This window comes from Sphaerodactylus townsendi, linkage group LG14 (genome assembly GCF_021028975.2).
Source record: "Sphaerodactylus townsendi isolate TG3544 linkage group LG14, MPM_Stown_v2.3, whole genome shotgun sequence".
NCBI classification, from domain to species: domain Eukaryota; kingdom Metazoa; phylum Chordata; class Lepidosauria; order Squamata; family Sphaerodactylidae; genus Sphaerodactylus; species Sphaerodactylus townsendi.
In genome coordinates this window covers 39,775,494-39,800,648 of record NC_059438.1, presented here as the reverse complement: position 1 = coordinate 39,800,648, position 25,155 = coordinate 39,775,494, and the positions used below count along the sequence as shown (strand labels likewise).

At 48.6% G+C, this 25,155-nt stretch overlaps 1 protein-coding gene across 1 annotated transcript in view; it reads right to left on the bottom strand.

The window, feature by feature from the left end:
• The window catches only part of LOC125443344 (transcription factor-like 5 protein), a 55,090-nt gene extending 36,605 nt beyond the window's left edge, over positions 1-18,485 (bottom strand). The window contains exon 1 of the mRNA XM_048515367.1: positions 17,804-18,485. Coding sequence (XP_048371324.1) covers positions 17,804-18,485 — 682 coding nt within the window. The remainder of the gene's footprint in view (positions 1-17,803) is intronic.
• Positions 18,486-25,155: the final 6,670 nt, after the last annotated feature.

Sequence of the window (25,155 nt, the reverse complement as noted above, 5' to 3'; positions counted from 1 at the left end):
AGGTGCTCAGGAGCAGCAGCAGCAGAAGGCCATTGCTTTCACATCCTGCAGGTGAGCTCCCAAAGGCACCTGGTGGGCCACTGTGAGTAGCAGAGAGCTGGACTAGATGGACTTTGGTCTGATCCAGCTGGCTTGTTCTTATGTTCTTATGTTCTTAATTCACAGACTTATTCCCAGGAAAGTATTCTTAGGATAGTACTGTAAACCAGTGATATAAGTCTATCTTTCAAAATTATGATTTAAATCATCTTTAATGGTATTTCTAACAAGATAGGATAAACTGTAATGTCATTGTGCACGCACAACGAAAATACAAACATCCCCCGATGAACATTTCTGCAGTCCTCACACCCCATCTTCCACAATCCCCCTTCCAACCATCCCTACACAACCACGTCAACGTGACACCATGGAGTCCAGCATAGCCACAGCTCTAGAACAGAAGCTGTCTCTGAGCCTAGTTGTCCTTGTTTTTATTTATTTTATTTTATTTATTTATTTGACTTCTATACCGCTCACCCTCGGAGTACCCTATATCAGGGGTCTGCAACCCGTGGCTCTGGAGCCGCATGCGGCTCTTTCAGCCTTATACTGTGGCTCCGCGTGGCCTGGAGGTCGGAGGGTAGCGTGGGCGTGTCCCTCCAGCCCTCCAGAGCAGCGCTGGAAGGAAAAGTGAGTGGAGGGGCCGAACAGGAGGCGGCACTGTGCGTGAGGGCGCGCTTTTCGCGTCCCCTCCACTCACTTCTCCTTCCAGCGCTGCTCTGGAGGGCTGGAGGGACATGCCCATGCTGCCCTCCGACCCCTGGAGGTTGAGGGGTAGCGTGGGCGTGTCCCTCCAGAGCAGCCGCCTTCCCCCCTATGCCATCCCTGCAGCCCCCATCCCCTCTGCCCCCCCACATTGGGCAGAGGGGTTTCCCTGCCCGGCGCTGCTGCCTCCCTCTGCCCCATCCGCCCTCTGCCCCATATCCCCCCTTTCTCTCCTGTAACATTAGGATTGACTCAAGACTGGCACATAAATTCCACTAGTTAAATTCTGACTGCAACACGACACTGTCCTCCACATCTAGGGTCACTTGCTGGTCCAGCGTTAACCTGCTCCCTCAACCGGCTCTGCTAAAGTTTCTGAATTCTAGCTAACAGCTTTGATGTTCCACAAGCTTTTTTTCTTCCAGTCTGTGGCATTCAAAACAAACACAGCTCCTTCTGTCAAAATCCCTTCAGATACCCCCCAACACTCGATTTATTGTGCTTGCGCGCTTGTCAACTAGTATCGAATGCAAATAAACTCAAATCAACACCATCCTGCCAAAAGATCACCACCACAATACAGCTTTGTTTTTGATTCCCAGAAGGACATCAACTGAGAGTATGGAAAAAGGACTGAATATACCTGTCAGATCACATTTCTGTCTCTTTGCTCTAAAAAGAAAAAGAAAAGAAAACACTGCAAAGGTGTAATGGGAACAATGGCTGACTATTCAGGCAGCAAAAATTCAAACTTCTATCTGACAAGAATTGAGATCCCGGAATTTTAGAAGCTCCACTCATGAAAAACCAGAACCATCCAGGACAAAAGACAACAGAGCACAGAAATCAGATTTTAGAAACATAGATTTTGACAGGTGCAAGTGAACCGCCACGGATAACTTGGAGATCATGTTTTTGCCAGCCATTTGGTGAGGTCAACTCAATGCATGGCAGCTGTGAAAAAGGCAAACTCTATGCTGGGGATAATTAGGAAAGGAGTTGATAATAAAACTGCAAGGATTGCCATGCCCTTATATAAAGCAGTGGTGCGACCGCACTTGGAGTACTGTGTCCAGTTCTGGTCGCCGCATCTCAAAAAGGATATTGAGGAGATAGAAAAAGTGCAGAGAAGGGCAACAAGGATGATTGAGGGACTGGAGCACCTTCCCTATGAGCAGAGGCTGCAGCGTTTGGGACTCTTTAGTTTGGAGAGGAGACGTCTGAGGGGGGATATGATTGAAGTCTATAAAATTATGCATGGGGTAGAAAATGTTGACAGAGAGAAATTTTTCTCTCTTTCTCACAATACTAGAACCAGGGGGCATTCATTGAAAATGCTGGGGGGAAGAATTAGGACTAATAAAAGCAAACACTTCTTCACGCAACGTGGGTGATTGGTGTTTGGAATATGCTGCCACAGGAGGTGGTGATGGCCACTCACCTGGATAGCTTTAAAAAGGGCTTGGACAGATTTATGGAGGAGAAGTCGATCTATGGCTACCAATCTTGATCCTCTTTGATCTGAGATTGCAAAGGCCTTAGCAGACCAGGTGCTCGGGAGCAGCAGCCGCAGAAGGCCATTGCTTTCACATCCTGTATGTGAGCTCCCAAAGGCACCTGGTGGGCCACTGCGAGTAGCAGAGAGCTGGACTAGATGGACTCTGGTCTGATCCAGCAGCCTAGTTCTTATGTTCTTATGTAGTGTGCAGCACAGATAGAAAACCAAGAAAGAACACTAAAAACTCAAAATGAGCTGAACAACTCATGAGCTGAACACTAAAAACTCAAAATGAGCTGAACAAAATGCGCTAAAAACTCAAAATGAGCTGAACAAACTAGAGATCTGAACCGGGTGACCACAAACATCACGAGGGAGCCGGTGCAGTTTTAATCATCAATGGCAAAAACACCCTGAGGAGACGCGAGTTCAAATCTCGGAGGAGTCAGCCTTTCATTCTGTCCTACATTACAACATTGTCGAGGCGATAAAATGGAAATTCGCTCCGGAGTTCCTTGGAGGAAGGGCGGCGCGTAAATGTAACAGATAAGATGAACATCAGGAAGGTCTGAACAACATGTCAGACGGGGACAGCTGATAAGGTAGCAGCGCTCTGAAAATTCAGGAAACGCTCCAGACAAACAAACCGAGCGTAGTCAGCAACATGTTGTGATAGTTCAAGGGGCGGAGCAGCACAGACCATACCCACGGGAGCATCAGTTCCAGACTCAGAAAGTAGAAATACAACTCTTTTCAGAACTACTCAGGTCACGGGGAAAACCTTATCAAGAGAACCGCTGGGTAAATTTAGCCTCCAGGAAAAACCGCCAGGCACACAGTGCTGATGTATTTTAGGTATTTGGAAAGAATTCTGATCGAGTGGGCTCTACGCAGGGGTGCCCAACCTATGGCGCTCCAGATGTTCATGGACTACAATTCCCATCAGCCCCTGCCAGCATGGGAATTGTAGTCCATGAACATCTGGAGCGCCATAGGTTGGCCGCCCCTGCTCTACAGTCTCCTGGTTGAGGAAACAGAACACCAGCCGAAGCTTCCAGCTACCACACCTCAGTGAGGAGACTTCCTCTCATCCTCATGCAGAGATCAGAGACCAGGGCTCGATAAATGCCAGGCATCCTGGCACCTAGAAATGTCATTGTGGCACCTAGTATTTTTCAGCAGCCATTTACTGTAAGTGCCTCTTGGTGGTTCTCAGTAAAAGGACAACGCTTAAGGGATACAGGTTAGTTTTTTGGTTGTGATGACAACCAGGGTAATTCCTTATTTATTTATATGCCACAGTACTTTCACTGCAGCTTTTAAAAAATAACATAGAATCATAGAGTTGGAGGAGACCAGAAGGGCCATGGAGTCCAACCCCCTGCCATGCAGGAACACACAATCAAAATACTCCTGACAGATGCCATTTTGCCTCTGTTTAAAAACCTCCAAGGAGGAGACTCCACCACTCTCCGAGGCAGCGTATTCCACTGTTGGACAATCAGGAAACTGAATAGTTGAGGATTAGGTTTTCCGGTAGCAAAAATGTAACAGTATACTATAGTCATTACAGTATGAAATCCTGAAATTAGGTGAGTGGGCTAAGAAATGGCAAATGCAGTTCAATGTAGCAAAATGTAAAGTGATGCACATAGGGGCAAAAAATCCAAACTTCACATACACGCTACAGGGGTCAGTGCTATCAGTCACAGGCCAGGAAAGGGATTTAGGTGTCTTAGTTGATAGTTCCATGGGAATGTCAACTCAATGCATGGCAGCTGTAAAAAAGGCAAACTCCATGCTGGGGATCATTAGAAAAGGAATTGCTAATAAAACTGCAAAGATTGTCATGCCCTTATATAAAGCAGTGGTGCGACCGCACTTGGAGTACTGTGTCCAGTTCTGGTCGCCGCATCTCAAAAAGGATATTGAGGAGATAGAAAAAGTGCAGAGAAGGGCAACAAGGATGATTGAGGGACTGGAGCACCTTCCCTATGAGGAGAGGCTACAGCGTTTGGGACTCTTTAGTTTGGAGAGGAGACGGCTGAGGGGGGATATGATTGAAGTCTATAAAATTATGCATGGGGTAGAAAATGTTGACAGAGAGAAATTTTTCTCTCTTTCTCACAATACTAGAACCAGGGGGCATTCATTGAAAATGCTGGGGGGAAGAATTAGGACTAATAAAAGGAAACACTTCTTCACGCAATGTGTGATTGGTGTTTGGAATATGCTGCCACAGGAGGTGGTGATGGCCACTAACCTGGATAGCTTTAAAAGGGGCTTGGACAGATTTATGGAGGAGAAGCCAATCTATGGCTACCAATCTTGATCCTCCTTGATCTCAGATTGCAAATGGCTGAGGAGACCAGGTGCTCGGGAGCAGCAGCCGCAGAAGGCCATTGCTTTCACCTCCTGCAGGTGAGCTCCCAAAGGCACCTGGTGGGCCACTGCGAGTAGCAGAGAGCTGGACTAGATGGACTCTGGTCTGATCCAGCTGGCTTGTTCTTATGTTCTTATGAAGGCTGGAAAATCATTCTGACTCCTAAATATTTGGGGTGACTCCAAAAGCCACCCAAAATTGGTCAAGGTGTACACGTTCTGACCCATTAGAAAGATAGTGTTGTGGAACCCGCTATATAAGATAGCGGGTTCCTCTGCATAGTAGTATGGGTCTTTTTTGAGTTAAACGTCATTAACTACCTCCTAAGCCTCTCTCCAACCTAGCACCAGTTATTAGTTCCACAACACAGGGTCAGATATCCTTTGACTTGGCCCTCTGATCTTTTCCAACACTGTCATTAGGAGAGGAAAGAGAGCAAATAATCTCTGGCCTCTTTTGAAACCAGACACAGGGAGACAACAACACAGCTTTCCTCAGACCAAAAATACGCATACTTAAAATAACAGAAGTTTTATTGCGCTACACCTTGCAACAGTGGACAGAAAGGAGATACTGAGCATTTGGTAGAAACATCTCCAGAAGCATCTCCAGAAAATGGGGCTGTTGCATCTCTTTGATTGAGGCCTTCAAGCGGACCTTTTGGAAGGATCACCCCAAGGAGGTGGCCTTGCAAACAAGCACATTTCACACGTGCATAAAAAAGACCATCCATTAGTGCATACATGGACACTTATAGCATTTGCACACTATGGTCTGGGGGTTCAAAGTTATGGCCTTCCAAAGAGGGTGCCCCATCTCCCATTGTTTCCAATGGGAGCCAATAGGAGATGGGGGCTACACCTTTGAGGGTCCATAACTTTGGACCCCCTGAACCAAATTTTACCAAACCTGGATGGTATCATCAGGAGAGTCCCCTAAAGATACCCGGAAATGTTGGTGCTGCTAGCCTAAAAACTGCACCCCCCGCAGGCCAAAAACTGAAAAAACACTAAAAAATACAAAAAACACAAATGAACATGGGGGCCCCTCCGCAAAACTCAGATTTTGCACCGGGCTCCATTTTCCCTAGCTATGCCTCTGCCAGGATGTTAAAAATAGGCTTCAAGAGCAGAGCCCAAAACATCCCCCCCCCCCCCATCCTCTTTTAAACATCATGGTGATGAGTTCTGGCTCTTTTTGAGTTTTGTATTCAGGGGTTCCCAATCTCTCTGACGCCATGGGCACCTTTGGTATTCTGACACAGCAATGGCTGCCACGGCAGGCAGAGCTAGTCACAAAATGACGTGGATCCAACCACAAAATGGCTGCTGCCAGGAGACAGAGCCAGAAAATCCGTCTGCAGCGTGGAAGGGGGTAATTTAAAAGATACACTGTTTAACCAACGCTACCGCAACTCATCCATTAAGTTACGCCCACATTTAGCACACGGGCCATTTCAGATGTTAAAAAACTATAATGCAAGGGAAGACCATTAAAAACTAGGACTCAACAGAGACCAGCCACTGAAGATTCTCCAAAACTCCCCAAAGCCGAAGCACAGAGGATCAAAGACCAAAAACCGACACAGCCTGCGGTCAAAAATGTTACCTTTCTCCGTCTTATATCTAAAACTTCCTCTGACATCAAATGGAAAGACTATAGGAAGCCAGAGCAAAGAAAATCTACTTTCAAGATCAGAGAGAACATTGCCCCACACTGTCCTCCGAAGGTCTATGGGCATTCTTCTTTGCTTCCTGATCTAGAAAGTGCTTTGCAGAGATGCTGTGCTCTGCATTGCAGCTCTCCCCAGGGAGCACCGCAATTCAGTGGCCTTCAAGTAAGTCACTGACAGAGAAAATACCCAAGTACCAAATGATCTGTGGGTATTTATAGCCATAAGTCTGACTTTTCTGCCACAGATTCTTCTCTCTGCTTGAGGAAATGTGGATGTTCTGAAGGGGAAAAAGCAATGTAGGAGACACAGAAAAAGACAGACAGACAGACAGACAGACAGACAGACAGACAGACAGACAGACAGAAAGGAAGAAGGAGGAGGAGGAGGAGGAGGTGGAGAAGAAGAAGAAAAAGAAGAAGAAGAAAAAGAAGAAGAAGAAGAAGAGGAGGAGGAGGAGGAGGAGGAGGAGGAGGAGGAGTAGTTTGGATTTATATCCCCCCTTTCTCTCCTGCAGGAGACTCAAAGGGGCTTACAATCTCCTTGCCCTTCCCCCCTCACAACAAACACCCTGTGAGGTAGGTGGGGCTGAGAGAGCTCCGAGAAGCTGTGACTAGCCCAAGGTCACCCAGCTGGCGTGTGTGGGAGTGTACAGGCTAATCTGAATTCCCCAGATAAGCCTCCACAGCTCAGGCGGCAGAGCTGGGAATCAAACCCGGTTCCTCCAGATTAGATACACGAGCTATTAACCTCCTACGCCACTGCTGCTCCTCTCTGAAGCCATGGGCAGAAAGAAAGAAAGAAAGAAAGAAAGAAAGAAAGAAAGAAAGAAAGAAAGAAAGAAAGAAAGAAAGAAAGAAAGAAAGAAAGAAAGAAAGAAAGAAAGAAAGACCACAATAAAACAGAACTAGGCTCTTTTAAAGTCACACGGATTGGAATACACGGATTGGAATACATGCAGTATGTTAATGTCTCTTTAAACGAATTCAATGAAATTTAAAAGTGCTTACCCTTTGGATTCTGTACCTAATATTGAAAGGGAGAGGGATCAAACATTCAAAACTGAAAAGATGTTCTTAAACATATCTTGACACCAAAAATAAATCATTTCAGAAGTAGTGATGCCTGTTAATCAATATTGTTTCAGTGCAGCTACAATATTTCTGTTTGCATACAACTCTACTTTTATAAAATGTATTCCATTTCCCCAAACAAAACCATTAATGGGGTGTTGTGTGGTTTTCGGGCTGTATGGCCGTGTTCTCCTGATGTTTCACCCACATTTGTGGCTGGCATCTTCCTCTAAAGATGCAGGTGAAAGTCAGGAGAAAATGCTGCTAGAACACGGCCATACAGCCCGGAAACCACACAGCACCCCAGTGATTCCAGCCGTGAAAGCCTTTGACAATACATCAAAGCCATTAATATTCTCCACATGCAATGCTTGTATATATAAAATACTATTCACACATGCCACTTACATTCCATTCCTATATATGCACATTTATACATGCAGTCTAACAGCTGTCTAACACTGCATAATACTTCTGTCCTCCAATCCTTTCCACCCACATTCCAATCTGTTCCAAGAGAGGAGGGGGGGGCTCACTGGTAGAGCATTTGCTTGCTAGAACAGTGGTTCCCAACCTGGGGGTTGGGACCCCTTTGGGGGCCGAACGACCCTCTCACAGGGGTCACCTAAGACTCTCTGCATCAGTGTCCTCCATCTGTAAAATGGATAAATGTTAGAGTTGGAGGTCACTGCAACATGAGGAACTGTATTAAAGGGTCGTGGCATTAGGAAGGTTGAGAACCACTGTGCTAGAAGAAGAAGAGTTGGATTTATATACCCCCTTTCTCACCTGTAGGAGACACAAAGGGGCTTACACACACACACCCCTCACAACAAACACCCTGTGAAGTAGGTGGGGCTCAGAGATCTCCAAAGAACTGTGACTAGCCCAAGATCACCCAGCTGGCGTGTGTTGGAGTGCACAGGCTAATCTGAATCCCCCAGATAAGCCTCCACAGCAGAAGCAACAGAGCAGGGAATCAAACCCGGTTTCTCCAGATGAGAGTACACCTGCTCTTAACCACTACACCACTGCTGTTATACAGAAAGTCATAGGTTCGACCCGTGGCTTCTTCAGCTAAATGGCTTAGGTAGCAGGTAATGGGAAAACTTGTACTTGAGACCCTGTAAAGCCACCATCGGTCACAGAAAACAGTACTGACCTAGATAGAACGATGATCTGAGCAGCAGTGGGGTAGGAGGTTAAGAGCTCGTGTATCTAATCTGGAGGAACCGGGTTTGATTCCCAGCTCTGCCGCCTACAGGAGAGAAAGGGGGGATATAAATCCAAACTCCTCCTCCTCCTCCTCCTTCTTCTTCTTCTAGAACCGTTTCAACTGCTTTGATCTGTTCTAAATGTCTGATAAAGGGTCTACAGAGTGTTGTGGGTTTTCTGGGCTGTATGGCCGTGTTTCAGTAGCATTTTCTCCTGACGTTTCGCCTGTATCTGTGGCTGGCATCTTCAAAGGATCGACCGTTCCACACCCCGCAAGTGCATGTGGAACTACCCAGTCAGATATGTCAGTCACTTATACAGACTTTCATTCATATGGTGCAAGGAAGTTGTTGAACCACACTTCTTGCCTCACGATTGGCAAATTCTCCTGGCAGCTCCATCAGCCTGGCAGCTACTTTTAAGTCTTGCCTGTCAAGTACCTTGTCTTGGCTGACTTGCTGGCCCGGTTACTTCCAGCTGTTGTTGGCTCCACCTGTCTCTCGGGTTGCTAACCCTCACCGTACCAGTTGCCGCTGAGTGCAGCCAGGACATCTTGCTCGCCTTTGCACTTTGGAATCTATCCTGAAATTAGCCTCACAGCTAAATATCTGTCAGAGCCCGGGCAGAGATGGATCATTACTCAAGAAGAAGAAGAAGAAGAAGAAGAAGAAGAAGAAGAAGAAGAAGAAGAAGAAGAAGAAGAAGGAGAAGAAGAAGGAGAAGGAGAAGGAGAAGGAGAAGGAGAAGGAGAAGGAGAAGGAGAAGGAGAAGGAGAAGGAGAAGGAGAAGGAGAAGGAGAAGGAGAAGGAGAAGGAAGGAGAAGAAGGAGAAGGAGAAGAAGGAAGAAGAAGAAGAAGAAGGAAGAAGAAGAAGAAGAAGGAGGAGGAGGAGGAGGAAGAGGAGGAAGAGGAGGAGGAGGAGGAGTTTGGATTTATATCCCCCCTTTCTCTCCTGCAGGAGACTCAAAGGGGCTGACAATCTCCTTGCCCTTCCCCCCTCACAACAAACACCCTGTTTATTTTTACCGATATGCCTAATAAAGGTCAGTTGAAGTTGAAGCTAACCCTCACCATCTCCACCTGGGGTTTGCCTTGTCTTTCTTCAGCAGGCTTCTCAGAGCAGTCATGCACCTTTTTCCAGCCGCATCTCAGGGCTTTCCTCACAAGGTGCAGAGAAGGGCAACGAGGATGATTGAGGGACTGGAGCACCTTCCTTATGAGGAGAGGCTGCAGCATTTGGGACTCTTTCGTTTGGATAGGAGATGTCTGAGGGGGGATATGATTGAAGTCTATAAAATTATGCATGGGGTAGAAAATGTTGACAGAGAGACATTTCTCTCTCTTTCTCACAATACTAGAACCAGGGGGCATTCACTGAAAATGCTGGGGGGAAGAATTAGGACTAATAAAAGGAAAGCTTACTTCTTCATCAGCGTGTGGTTGGTGTTGCAAGCTGGAATATGCTGCCACAAGAGAGGGAGGTGGGTGATGGCCCACTCCACCTGGATAGCTTTCAAAGGGGCTTGGACAGATTTATGGAGGAGAAGTCGATCTATGGCTCCCAATCTTGATCCTCCTTGATCTGAGATTGCAAATGCCTTAGCAGGCCAGGTGCTCGGGAGCAGCAGCAGCAGAAGGCCATTGCTTTCACCTCCTGCAGGTGAGCTCCCAAAGGCACCTGGTGGGCCACTGCGAGTAGCAGAGAGCTGGACTAGATGGACTCTGGTCTGATCCAGCAGGCTAGTTCTTATGTTCTTAAGGTGTATGTACCTTCTGGTCTCAGGTAGGTGGGTTTCCACTCCGGTCTGCCTTTGTCACGATTCATATTGTTTTATGCGTATATGTTTTAGCTTTGGCTACTTTCTCATACTTTGAGAATTTGAACCAGGTTCATGTCACATTGCAGTGCAACAGACTATGCTGGTAGCCAGCACACTGTATTGGTTAGAGTGTCGGATAAGGATCTGGAAGACTCAGGTTCGAATTCCCACTCTGGAATGGAAGGTGGCCCTGGGCCGGTCATACTGGTCATGCTGGCAGGGGCTGATGGGAATTGTAGTCCACGAACATCTGGAGCACCATAGGTTGGCCACCCCTAAGCCTTCCTCGCAAGGTTAATGTGAGGATAAAATTGAGAAGGTGTAAGCTACTTTGGGTCTCCACTGGGGTAAAAAGTACAAAATAAATGAAAACAATCCGTTATTAATGCTTTATAACTTTATAACCATCAAAACTCTATAATCAAATTACCTTCTGAAAAGCCCAGTCTTATGCAATGTCGACAAACTCACCAAAGCCATTTCACAATGCCCACCGGGGGACCTTGGGCCAATTACACAATCACAGCCTAACCTACCTCAGAGGACTGTTGTGAAAATAAAACAGATGGGGGGGATGTTGTAAGGCAATTTAGGTCCCCACTGGAAAGTAAAGTAGGGGATAAATGAACTAAGTAAGCATATCGCTGAAACATACTGATTCACATTATTGTTAGGGCAGCTGCCATGACCTAGCATGGGTGGCCAACCTATGGTGCTCCAGAAGTTCATGTTCATTTTGATCAACCTCATGGTGGCCAACCTACAGTGATCCAGATGTTCATGTTATTTTGATCAACCTCATGGTGGCCAACCTATGGTGCTCCAGATGTTCATTTCATTGTGCTCAACCTCATGGTGGCCAACCTATGGTGTTCCAGATGTTCATGTTCATTGTGCTCAATCTCATGATGGTCAAACCTATGGTGCTCCAGATGTGCATGTTCATTGTGATAAACCTCACGGTGGCCAACCTATGGTGCTCCAGATTATCATGTTCATTGTGCTCAACCTCACGGTGGCCAACCTATGGTGCTCCAGATTATCATGTTCATTGTGCTCAACCTCATGGTGGCCAACCTATGGTGCTCCAGATGTTCATGTTCATTGTGCTCAACCTCACGGTGGCCAACCTATGGTGCTCCAGATGTTCATGTTCATTGTGCTCAACCTCACGGTGGCCAACCTATGGTGTTCCAGATTATCATGTTCATTGTGCTCAACCTCACGGTGGCCAACCTATGGTGCTCCAGATGTTCATGTTCATTGTGATCAACCTCACGGTGGCCAACCTACGGTGATCCAGAAGTTCATGTTCATTGTGCTCAACCTCACAGTGGCCAACCTATGGTGCTCCAGATGTTCATGTTCATTGTGCTCAACCTCACGGTGGCCAACCTATGGTGATCCAGATTTTCATGTTCATTGTGCTCAACCTCACGGCGGCCAACCTATGGTGCTCCAGATGTTCATTGTGATCAACCTCATGTGGCCAACCTATGGTGATCCAGATGTTCATGTTAATTGTGATCAACCTCATGGTGGCCAACCTATGGTGATCCAGATGTTCATGTTCATTGTGATCAACCTCACAGTGGCCAACCTATGGTGATCCAGATGTTCATGTTCATTGTGCTCAGCCTCGTGGCGGCTGACCTATTGTGCCCCAGATGTTCATGGACTACAATTCCCATCAGCTCCTGCCAGCATGCCCCCCCCTAAAAAGGATTGAAATTTGGTACACGTATAATCCAAGGCATCTGAATTATTAATACTCTAAAAATAGGACATTTGTAAATCTGCCTCTCAAAATTAGCGACAGTAAGGATGGTTTGAGGATGAACTGGTCCTCTTTGTAAGGTTCATGAGCACTGTGAAACTGGAGGCATTATTTGGGCTGAAGAAATTGCTTAATCTCCGTGGAAGCCAAGCTGGGATCTCACTGATTGCTGTGAATCACGAGCAGTAACCAGAAGCTTTATAGAAGCAGGCCCAAGAGTTCTTCTGGGGAAGCATTTAATTAAACTTTGTTTTGTTTTTACATGTTTACGCTGCACTGGGAAGTTATTATACAATTGCAAAAGAGGAAGAAAAATACCGAAAGAAAATCTGTGTCTCACAGTAAAGGGGTGTTCTTTTTTAAAAAAAAAAAAAGATATACTGTATATACATATATTACGCTAATCTGTAAAATTAAAATATGCGCTTTAATTTTTAATGAGTTTTTAGAATATATAAATTTTAAAAAATTAAAAATGCATTTTCTGAAACATGGCTTTTTAAAAACTTTCTGAAGCAATGTGACAGTGCACAGCACAAATAAAATTAGCTTTTTAAAACAGCTTTCCTGGAAGAAACTTTAAGGCCTGAGTACTGTATTGTAAACATGCAGGTGCGAACCTTGCTCCATGAGAAGACCTCCTCTTAGGGAAAGGTTTATTACAATCCCAGAGCATTCATAAATATGGAACTGATTCTGAGGTCAGAAGTGGTGAGTTCACCCAACATAAAGTACACTCTGAGATGGTTAAGATCTTTTCATGAAATGAGAGAGAAAATTTGGCATATCCAAGGCCCACGGCAGTGAGTACTGGGTTAAACATGGTAGTGAAGAGTTGGGACTTGGATTTATATCCCCCTTTCTCTCCTGTAAGGAGACTCAAAGGGGCTTACAAACACCTTTCCCTTCCCCCCTCACAACAAACACCCTGTGAGGTAGGTGGGGCTGAGAAGAAGAAGAAGAGTTTGGATTTATATCCCCCTTTCTCTCCTGTAAGGAGACTCAAAGGGGCTGACAATCTCCTTGCCCTTCCCCCCTTTCACAACAAACATCCTGTGAGGTGGTTGGGGCTGAGAGAGCTCCGAGAAGCTGTGACTAGCCCAAGGTCACCCAGCTGGCGTGTGTGGGAGTGCACAGGCTAGTCTGAATTTCCCAGATAAGCCTCCACAGCTCAGGCGGCAGAGCGGGGAATCAAATGCAGTTCCTCCAGATTAGATATACGAGCTCTTAACCTCCTGTGCCACTGCTGCTCCTCCATAGAGAGAACTCCATAGAGCTGTGACTGGCCCAAGGTCACCTAGCTGGTGGGGCCAGGGACCTCCTGGATGCCAAGCGGACAGGGCTGGAGTGAGGGGGATCTGTGCCTGTGGCACGTTTGCACCCTGCACCCCTGCCACGCTGCCCACCCACCCTAAAATGCCCACACCACGACCCGCACCAGTGCACGCCTGGTGCATCGAGCACCCCTGTCCCCTTGGCGCTACGCCACTGCAAGCGGATGCTCTACCACTGAGCCATAGCCCCTCTCCAAGGCTTTCTAGGGCTTAGTCAAACGTCTTTTACATCACCTGCTACCTGATCCTACATTGACTAATAATATTTACATCAGTGGTGGCCAACCTGTGGTGCTCCAGATGTTCATGGACTGCAATTCCCATCAGCCCCTGTCAGCATGGCCAATTGGATCAGGTAGTAGGTGATGTGAAAGAGCTTTGACTGAGCCCTGGAAAGCCATGGAGAGGGGCTACAGCTCAGTGGTAGAGCATCCACTTACAGTGGCGTAGCACCAAGGGGACAGGGGGGCGTGACACACCGGGCGCACACCAGGACGGGGGCAGGGTGGGGGGAGGACGGGTGGGGTACAGGGCGCACATGTGACCCAGGCGCAGTTTTCCCTCACTCCACCCCTGTGGTACCCAGGAAGTCCCAACTTCAATCCCCAGAAACTCCATTTGATACCATAGGTTGGCCACACCTGATTTACATAAATCAATACCAAATTCATAGCGGTCCTATTGTGTTACTGCCATTGTAGTCTACACAGAAGTACATTCAGCGTCCCACAATGTATTTGAAATGCAAATATAAATCTCATGCCAGGATTTCCTCATTCTGTACCTTTTGTAGGAGAAAAATTAAGACTGAAACTAAGCAGGTCGTCGAACTGGCGCTCGGAAGCTATCCTTGTTCCTGACAAAAATCCTCCAGCTAGCACCACTGTATTTCGCTGCAGCGCTGAGATATTAAACTGTGTCACGTGGCTCACTTTCCCCAAACCCAACAATTCATTATGTCCATACAAAAATCTGGAACAGTGAGCTGGGCTTTGTAGCTCAATGGCTTTGACTGTATGAAGGAAGAGACAATAGGTAAATTCAGACAGCTTTTCCTTTGTGCCAAAGGTGGGTGATGCATCGTCAAAAGACTTTCCGTTCACAAAGTCCAACTGCATACAGAGGATTACAAAAAAAAATATTCGAATGAATAGCTCTTCTACTGGAGTTACACGGCAGTAACTAAATCTAACTCAGGGATATTTGCAACTCCTGAAAACGCTTACACAATGCTCCCGAGCAAGATCACACAGCCTGCATTCTCCCATGCTGGCGCCTGAAACCGGCTGGTGGTGGCATCCCGTGGAAAAAAAGAAATATGGTTCCAAAGGATTTCAGGCTCACGCTATCCTGTCAATAGAGGAGGACAGAAATGTGATAGATCTAGGGCACAGGTGTCAAACTCGTGCCCCTCCGGATGTTATGGACTGCAGTTCCCATCATCCCCTGCCAGCATGATGCTGGCAGGGGATGATGGGAACTGTTGTCCATAACATCTGGAGGGCCGCGAGTCTGACACCTATGATCTAGGGCAGTGATGGCGAACCTTTTCGAGACCGAGTGCCCAAACTGCAACCCAAAACCCACTTATTGATCGCAAAGTGCCAACATGGCAATCTAACCTGAATACTGAGGTTTTAGTATAGAAGAAATGGTTGGCTCCAAGGCGCACGTTACTCGGGAGTAAGCTTGGTGGGAGTCGGTGGCTTTGCTTTGAAGCAACTGTGCAATGCTTCAAACAGGTGCATCACGACCCTAGGAGGGTTTACTCAGAAGCAAGCCCCATTGCCAGCAACCGAGCTTACCCCCAGGTAAAGGTCATGCTTTCGTTCTTCCCATGAAAATCAGTAGGGTTTAACAGTGCTTAACAGGGTTACCTACACGGCTTCCCCAAAACTAGGTCTTAGGTTTAATGCTAATAATCTCCCTGAAATAATTACACTATTATCACATGATGAACTCTATGCACGCGTGCCCACAGAGAGGGCTCTGAGTGCCACCTCTGGCACCCGTGCCATAGGTTCGCCACCACTGATCTAGGGTATGGCAAAGAGATCTATGAATCAGGCTACGTTGGTCTGAATCTCGCCTCTGCCAAACATTGATGGTCAGCCAACCCTCCCGTAGGCCCCCAGTATGCAATGTAGGACTCAAAGAGCGTGAAGGGGCTAGAAAAGACTCTGAAGGACACAACACAGGCAACCAAGAACAGATTACTGGTTGTGGTGGGTTTTCCGGGCTGTGTGGCTGTGGTCTGGTAGGTCTTGTTCCTAACGTTTCGCCTGCATCCGTGGCTGGCATCTTCAGAGGTCTATCGCAGAGAGAAGTCTTCAGACACCTCTGAAGATGCCAGCCACAGATGCAGGTGAAACGTTAGGAACAAGACCTACCGGACCACGGCCACACAGCCCGGAAAACCCACCACAACCAGTTGAATCTGGCCGTGAAAGCCTCCGACAATACAAGATCAGATTAGTTCATGCCATAGCATATTTCCTATTACTATATGCTGGGGTGAAAGATGGGCAATGAAGAATGCTGGCAGGGAAAAGGCAGATTCCTTTGAAATGCAGGGATGGAAAAGAATTTTACGGACATCATGGGCTGCCAAAAGGACAAATCAGTGGGTTCTAGTTCAAATCAAGCCTGAACTGGCCCTAAAAGCTAAAATGACTAAACCAGCAGTTCTCAACCTGTGGGTCGCGACCCCTTTGGGGGTCAAACGACCCTTTCACAGGGGTCGCCTGAGACTCTCTGCATCAGTGTTCTCCATCTGTAAAATGGATAAATGTTAGGGTTGGGGGTCACCACAACCTGAGGAACTAGATAGTTTAATACGGCCAAAGGCCAGCAAAACAACCTGAGGAACTGTATTAAAGGGTTGCGGCATTAGGAAGGTTGAGAACCACTGGACTAAACTGAGGCTGTTGTACTTTGGTCACTTAATGTGAAGACGAGAGTCACTGGAAAAGACAATAATGCTGGGAAAGGCTGAAGGCAGCAGGAAAAGAGGAGGACGTGACATGAGACGGACGGACTCTACAAAGGAAACCACGATCCTCAGTTTGTAAGACCTGACCAAGGTTGTTAACACAAGGGCATTTGGGCGGACGCTGATGCATGGGATCTCCATTAAGTCAGAAGCGACTTAAGAGCACTTAACACACACACACATGCAACGCAGAGGATAATTGTCCTTGATGCTAAGGTGGTGGTCAGAATTACAATAATGTGGCATGTTATATAAACGCAACATACGGTGACAAGATGGCCCCAAATCCTCCCAGCTAAAAGCCCGACTGTCATCTGATGTTTTTTAAAAAAAACTTAGCCGATGATTTGTTGTCAACCGGTCTGTTCTGTTTGCATAAATCTGCATACGCATCAAGGGAAGGAAAAAGATTTCCACAGGACTTTCTCCCAAGGGAGTTGGTGGCTTCCCAGGGGGTTTGGAGGTGCTCGCTTGGGACGTCTGTCACCGGGGCTGGGCTTTTTCCCCTTCCAGAACTGATTCCAAGAGGGGAAGCAAATCTGAGCACCGATCTCCTGACTTCTCGCCCTCTCGGCTCCCAAGCAGAAGCCAACGGGCAGCAGTAGATGCCCACCTGGGAGGACATCCCATTGTAAAGCAGCACCCGGTTTCTGGAGGGCACCTTTAACGTCATTTGGAAAAGCCACTGGAAACTCAGAGATTAAATACTACTACAGCCCTACTGAACACATTTCTCTGGAGGTGCTGGCTTCAATAAGGCGCACGTGTGTATGGGCCCTCGGTCGACGCCAGAATCGCGTGCACCGAAGACCCCTGAAAAGCCCGGGATCCTGGCACCCATGGGTGCCAACTCCCCCGCCCCCTTCTCCTTAACCCTATGATGTCTTTGTTCCTGTTAATTCAAGGAACCTCAGGCATGGCAATAGGGAAGAAAGTTGGCTCCAGCCACGGCAGGACCTGATACCTATTTCTGGCTGGGGGGGCACCCCTGGGGGCCCGATCCCCCCGAAGGCAGCCGAGTCCCAGCGCCTCCCGCCCTCCCTGGCTCCGGGAGAGCCCACCTGGAGCGCTGGGAAGAGGGAGGTGGGGAGAGAGACCCTTCCCTCCCGACAGCCGCCCTCCCCGCGCGCAAAAGACCCAGCCCCCCACGCCCCTCCTTCCCAGAGCAGGCGGGCGCGCCCCCTTGTGGTGCGGCGCGGCCGGGGCCCAGGGGCAGGGGTCGTGCGCCCCCTCGGCCTCCCCCGCCCGGCGCGCCGCCGCAGCCCTGGCGACCCCCCCCCCCCCGGGACTCACCGTCGGCGCGGCCTGCCCGGGCGCAGCAGGCGAGCAGCAGCAGCGGGAGCAGCGAGGCCAGGGCGCACAGCTGGCCCAGCAGCCGCTCCTTCCTCCGCCGGCGCGCCCGGCCCCGGCTCGGCGGCAGCAGCAGCATCGCGACCCGGAGCCTCGCCTGGCCTGGCCTGGCCGCGCTGGTCACTGGGCGCCGCCGCCTGCCCGCCGCTCGGTCCGGCCCGGGGCTGGCTGGGCGCGGGGCGGCGCGGCGGGGGCGAGGCGCTGCGCCATGGGCAGGGCGGGCTCCCCGGCTTGCTGCTGCTGCTGCCGCGGCTGCTTCTGCGGCTCCGGCTTTGCGCGCCCGCTCGCTCGTTCGCTCGCTCGCTCGCTGGTGGCCCCAGAGCCGCGCTCGGCCGCCCGGCTCCGCCTCCGCCGCCGCGGCTGGAGGGCAAGCGAGGGGCGGCCGCCGCCTCTCTCCGCCCTCGCCGGGGACGGGGACGGCCTCTGCACGCCCACCCGCCCCGGCGGCGCTGCCTGCCTTGGAGGGCGGGACCCCTGCCCCAAGAGGGAGCCCCTCCGCCCAGATTGCGCCCCGGCCTCTGCTGCCGCTGGACCCCCTCCTCCGCCGCCCCCCGTCTGGCTTGCTCCCCTTGCAGACGTGTGATTCACAGGGGCAGCGCACAACTGTGACCCCCCCGTCGCGCATCTCGGTTAGGGGCAGGGGTGGCCATAGCACCGTGCTGGCGAACCTGTGGCACTCCAGATGTCCATGGACTACAATTCCCATGACCCTCCCAACATGGCCAATTGGCCATGCTGGCAGGGTCTGATGGGAATTGTAGTCCATGAACATCTGGAGTGCCATAGGTTCGCCACCACTGCCATAGCATGAGGTCCCGCTCGCTTCCCAGGTGTTGGTGAGCCTCTGGAACACAGGTGTCTAACTCGCAGCCCTCCAGATGTTATGGACTACAGTTCCCATCACCCCTGCCAGCATGCTGGCAGGGGATGATGGGAACTGTAGTTCATAACATCTGGAGGGCCGCGAGTTGGACATCTGTGCTCTGGAAGGACGCTGCAGTCATCAGGTGGCGGGAGGCCCTTGGCTTACACGCCAGCCCTGCGATGCCTTTCCTGGGCCCTGAAACATGAACGGGGGGCGGCGGAGTCAGGACGGACAAAAGAGGGGAGTTTGGATTGAGACCCCACCAGCCCACCCCTTTTCTCAACCATGTGTCTTGCAGGCTCCTTCCCAATCTCTTCCTTTCTCCACCACAGACTCCTTGGGAGTGAGTCAGGGCTGAGGGAGTTCTGAGAGAACTGTGACTAGCACAAGGTTTCACATTCAAGGGTTTGGAATCCAAGGTTGAGATTTTAACCTTTAAGGCCCTGAGCCATAGGTGTCAAACTCGCAGCCCTCCAGATGTTGTGGACTACAGTTCCCATCATTCCCTGTCTACATCATGCTGGCAGGGGATGATGGGAACTGTAGTCTACAACATCTGGAGGGCCACGAGTTTGACACCTGTGCCCTGAGCGGTCTGAGGCCATCGTATCTGCGGGGCCTGCTCTCCACATATTCCCCTCAGAGAGCTTTGCCCTCTGCTAATGCTAGTCCTAAGATTATCTGTCCTTCCCCCTCCATGGCCAAGCCCTTTTCAGCCCTGCCCCCCAGACATGGAGCAAGGGGGAACTGTGCGGGGAGGGGCCACACACCCTGTGCCCCTGCTGCAGCACCGTCCACCCCAGAACGCCACGCCCCCTCCGCAGTTCTGCTCAAGGCATTGCACCCCCTGTCCCATTGGTGCTACGCCACTGCTGCCTCCCCCCCCCCCCCGCCCAGTGGAACTCTTTGCCTGGGTGAGACCCACCCAGGCCCTGTGGGATTTGTCACAGTTCCGCAGGCACCTGTAAGTTGGAGCTGTTCCTTAGGTTGAGGGTGGCAACGGAATTCCTTCTGCCAGCCTCCCCGTCTTCCTTGCCCTTTTCCCTTCCCTTTTTTTTCTTTCTTACAGATCCTGAAGTCCATTTTTACGGATACTGAATTTAGAAGAAGAAGAAGAAGAGTATGGCTTTACATCCACCCTTTCTCTCCTGCAGGAGACTCAAAGGGGCTGACAATCTCCTTGCCCTTCCCCCCTCACAACAAACACCCTGTGAGGTGGGTGGGGCTGAGAGAGCTCCGAGAAGCTGTGACGAGTCCAAGGTCACCCAGCTGGCGTGTGTGGGAGTGCACAGGCTAATCTGAATTCCCCAGAGAAGCCTCCACAGCTCAGGCGGCAGAGCGGGGAATCAAACCCAGTTCCTCCAAATTAGATACACGAGCTCTTTAGGAAATAAAATCTTAATATTTGTAAATGTTCAGCCCTTCAGTTCGTGTAGTTGGTTTTTATTGATTGTAATTTATTGATTGTAATTTATTGATTGTAATTTATTGATTGTAATTTGAGGAGCAGCAGCAGCCGAAGGCCATTGCTTTCACATCCTGCACGTGAGCTCCCAAAGGCACCTGGTGGGCCACTGCAAGTAGCAGAGTGCTGGACTGGATGGACTCTGGTCTGATCCAGCAGGCTAGTTCTTATGTTCTTATGAATTTTAACATATTGAATCCAAAAGGGGAAGGGCAGCAAGAGAAAGCAAGCAAGCAAGCAAGCAAGCAAGCAAGCAAGCAAGCAAGCACCTAGGAGGTGTTGGAGGAGAGGGGAATCAAACCCAGTTCTCCAGATTACAGTCCACTGCTCCTTTTACACTACACTGGCCTCTTTATTTTACTCCGAGCCAGCATGGTATAGTGGTTAAGAGTAGATGCTCTCTAATCTGGAGAATCGGGTTTGATTCCCCGCTCTGCCACTTGAGCTGGGGGGGCTTATCTGGTGAACTAGATTAGCTTGTGCACTCCAACACATGCCAGCTGGGTGACCTTGGGCTAGTCACCGCTTCTCGGAGCTCTCTCAGCCCCACCTACCTCACAGGGTGTTTGTTGGGGTGAGGGGGAGGGAAAGGAGTTTGTAACCCCCTTTGAGTCTTCTTACAGGAAAGAAACCGGGGTTATAAATCCAACTCTTCTTCTTAATTAAATTGTGAATTCACTACTAGAGGACTACTCTTTTCCACCAAAAGATCTAAGCAGAATTGTAAAGTCATCTGCCACTTTTCCCTGGACCTTATTTGAAGTACAAATTCTCCGCAGGGGTCCTTGTTGTGTCCCCCACTCCAGTCGAATGAAAAAATAATCATCCTTACCACTTCGTTGGAGATTAAGGACAAGGCCAGGGAGAGGCACACAAAGTGATTCAATTTGATAACAGTGAGGAGAGTTCTCTGCAGAGTTTGAAAAGGCCCCTTCTCCATTGGCCATTTTTTTGGCCAATGAAATGCCTCCGTTTGAAAAAGGCAAGTTTTTCCAATAGTCGTCCAAGGCAAAATAAATGCTCTTTATCAAACTACCATGTTTAATAGTGCACAGAATGATGGTTTTGACGAAGGCTGTACTTAAAACTAATTCTTCAGCGCTCCTAGACATTTGGGACTATTTTCACCTGTGGAAGCACACTACGTTTACTTCATGCACGCCACAACTGACTGCACTTGGATCTTTTGATGGAAAAACGTATAGGGGAAGTTTACACCAAGAATAAAACTTTGTTGGTCTTAGAGCTCAAACTTCAGACCAACACAGCTACTCACCCAGATCTGTCTTTATAGAAGACTAGGAGCCAGCTAAAAGCACAGATGGCTTTAAAATGGGATTGGACAGATTCATGCAGGAGGAGGAGTCCATCAGTGATTACTAAGCAAGATGTCTAAAGTGAACACCACCCAAACAAAGGATATCTCCAGGCAGTAAACAATCAAAGGGCTCAAAAGGCCAGGCTGCTACTATGCAGATGCCCTCGCTGATGATGCTATCTTCATGGTTACTCACATGCTAAAATGGGTGGATCCCATTTTGCAAATCCCACATGCAAATCAAGCTTGCTAATTGCACCCTTTACACTGGTTAAACAGGCAAATGGTTCTTTCTCTGACCCTGGACGTTCCACAGGTATACATACTCCACTTGCTTTACTACCCACAGATCCTCTGAAGATGCCAGCCACAGATGCAGGCGAAATGTCTGGAGAAAATGCTGCTAGAACCGTGGTGGCGAACCTTTGGCACTCCAGACGTTATGGACTACATTTCCCACCAGCCAATTGGCCATGCTGGCAGGGGCTGATGGGAATTGTAGTCCATAAACATCTGGAGTGCCAAAGGTTCGCCACCACGGTGCTAGAACATGGCCATACAGCCTAGAAACCACACAACCCCCCAGTGATTCTGATTGTGAAAGCCTTCAACAATACATTGTCTAAAGCAGTGGCGTAGCGCCAATGGGACAAGTGGGGGGTGACATGGCAGAGGTATGGCTGGGCCATGGAGGGGGTGTTCCGGGGCTGGGTGGGGGTGGTGCTGCGGCAGGGGTGCAGGACGTGCACACGCCCCACGTGCAGTTTCCCCTCGTTCCGCCCCTGGTCTAAAGAGAGGTCTAAACTTCCAGACACAGCAAACCCCTGAATCTCAGACTAGAGGCAACATCGGTAGGGAGGTCTTAGCCTCCTATGCCCTACATGTGGGCCTTCCAGAGCATCTGGTTGGCCACTGGATGGAACAGGGTGTTCAACCGGAAGGACCCCTAACCTCATCCCATAGGGCTTATGATCTTAGGCCTCCAAGCAAGAAAGTGGTTTTCATTTTAGAAAGTTTGCACTGGCTGGCTAGGAAACACAAGGAAAAGCTACTTTTGAACAGGAAGGGTTTTCTCCAGTGGTGGGATCCAAAAATTTTAGTAACAGGTTCCCATGGTGGTGGAATTCAAACTGTGGCGTAGCGCCAATGGGGCTGGGCAGGGCACGACAGAGGCGTGGCCGGGCATTCTGGGGGTGGGGCATTCTGGGGCGGGGCTGTGGCAAGGACACAGCCGCTGCGCCGGTCCTTGGGCAGGAAATGAATGCACTTAGGCGCAGGCTGCCACACACGCCGGTGCACCTCCTGCTAGACTGCTTCAAGTTCTGCGCGCTACTGCTGAGAGGAGGGGCGTAACTAAGGCAAAAATCATGTGGCAAAATCACCAATTAGTAACCCCCTCTCGGCGCACACAAATAATTAGTAACCTACTCTCGGGAACCTGTGAGAACCTGCTGGTTCCCATTTCTGCACCTACCTCACAGGGTGTTTGTTGTGGGGGGGGGAGGGAAAGGAGTTTGTAAACCCCTTTGAGTCTCTTACAGGCGAGAAAGGGGGGATATAAATCCAACTCTTCTTCTTCGTCGTCGTCAGGGAATCTCTCGGGAAAATGGGCCTTATATCTATGGGGGCCCCATAAGAACTGAATTGTTCTGGTGCATGCTGGACCAACAGATATCAAAGAGTGAGGGGCAACAATTCATCATGAATGTGCTGGTAACAAACTGCATAGAGGAAAACGCAGCCATTCTAAATCGTTTATTTTTATTTCCTTTTTTGGTCTGAGAATTTTGAAAAACAGTTCCCCATCATGTTTTCGCAACAGCTTTTGTTCAGGGGCTTTTTGCAACTAAACACGCACAGCAGTAAATCATACCTTCTATACACACCAGCGAGAATGTCTTGAAAGGCTTTCCCCCCATAATAACAAAACAGAAATGTTGGAAAACCTTTTTGGGCTTTTAAAGGACTGAATATTATGAGTAGTTTGTATTCAATAGTTTTAAAAATATTGCATAAAGTTATCCTGAGAACTTCAGTAAATAGTCAATTCAACAAGATTCATCTGATACACATATTATAAGAACATAAGAACATAAGAACTAGCCTGCTGGATCAGACCAGAGTCCATCTAGTCCAGCTCTCTGCTACTCGCAGTGGCCCACCAGGTGCCTTTGGGAGCTCACGTGCAAGAGGTGAAAGCAATGGCCTTCTGCGGCTGTTGCTCCCGAGCACCTGGTCTGCTAAGGCATTTGCAATCTCAGATCAAGGAGGATCAAGGTTGGGAGCCATAGATCGCCTTCTCCTCCATCAATCTGTCCAAGCCCTTTTTAAAGCTATCCAGGTGAGTGGCCATCACCACCTCCTGTGGCAGCATATTCCAAACACCAATCACCCGTTGCATGAAGAAGTGTTTCCTTTTATTAGTCCTAATTCTTCCCCCCAGCATTTTCAATGAATGCCCCCTGGTTCTAGTATTGTGAGAAAGAGAGAAAAATTTCTGTCTGTCAACATTTTCTACCCCATGCATAATTTTATGGACTTCAATCATATCCCCCCTCAAAACAATCCTACTTTCCTGAATGAATTCTTCTATCTCTGTCTGAACAGCAACAGCAGCAGCATTCTGTTCCTCTTGATCTATCATCTCGTTTTACTACTGTTGATTATTCTCTTCTTTCTTCTGTATATGAACCTTAAATGTTCTTCTGTGTCTTTTGAACTACCTAAAGTTTCCATTAAAGGCTCTTTCCCTGCTCTCTTTCCTCAATCCACTGAGGCTTTACAAGGGTTTTGGTTTAAGTCCTTTATTTCAGATTCTGATATCCAGACATTTGACATTCATTTGCATGTCTGTGCTGAGAATAGTTACCATTCCCCACTATCCAAAGCTTTTCACGAAGGCTTTTCAATGTGTTTCTCTGAGAGGTATTCCCTGGTAGATTTGCAGGTGTCACTTGCTGTACAAGAGTCTGTCCATGTAACGGCACAGAGGTGGAATCACTGACCCACATTTTGCTTTTCTCTAAATGCTATCTTAGAGTTTGTCAGTTGAGGATAGCGCCATTGCTGATCAGGTGGGAAAGCCAACCGAAGGCCCTACAAATGCTCACCGCTCTGGAGATTTCCATCGCTTAAAGACTAGATTATTCGATCAAGAGCCCTCCGGGGGTAGGGCGGTATACAAAACCCATAAATAAATAAAAGAATATCAATTTCTCCTTAGCAAAGTGCAAAGCTCTTGCTCTCCAATATTCTTTGGGATTATCCCTCAGAAATCTAGCCCTGCTATACACCTGCAACAACTTGTTAATTACAATTGCAGATGGGTCATGACTAGAGCAAGGTGTAACTCTTTTCCGTCAATACATCTTCAAGGTCGCTTCTCTAGTATTCCACAAAATGAGCGTTGCTGTCGATTTTGTCCTGATACAACTGATTCACTTTCTCATATTCTGCTTCACTGTTCAAAATACAACAACATCAGGACTGATTTGAGAACTGTATTACCAACAGGATTTATGCTCCTTTCTGATAAGATAAAAATGGCTAAGCTTCTAAATCACCCTAATGTTGAAATCTCTGAAGCTGTTGCTATATTTTTACTCTGTGTACTGCAAGCTGTGCAATAATGATCTTCTTATTGTATT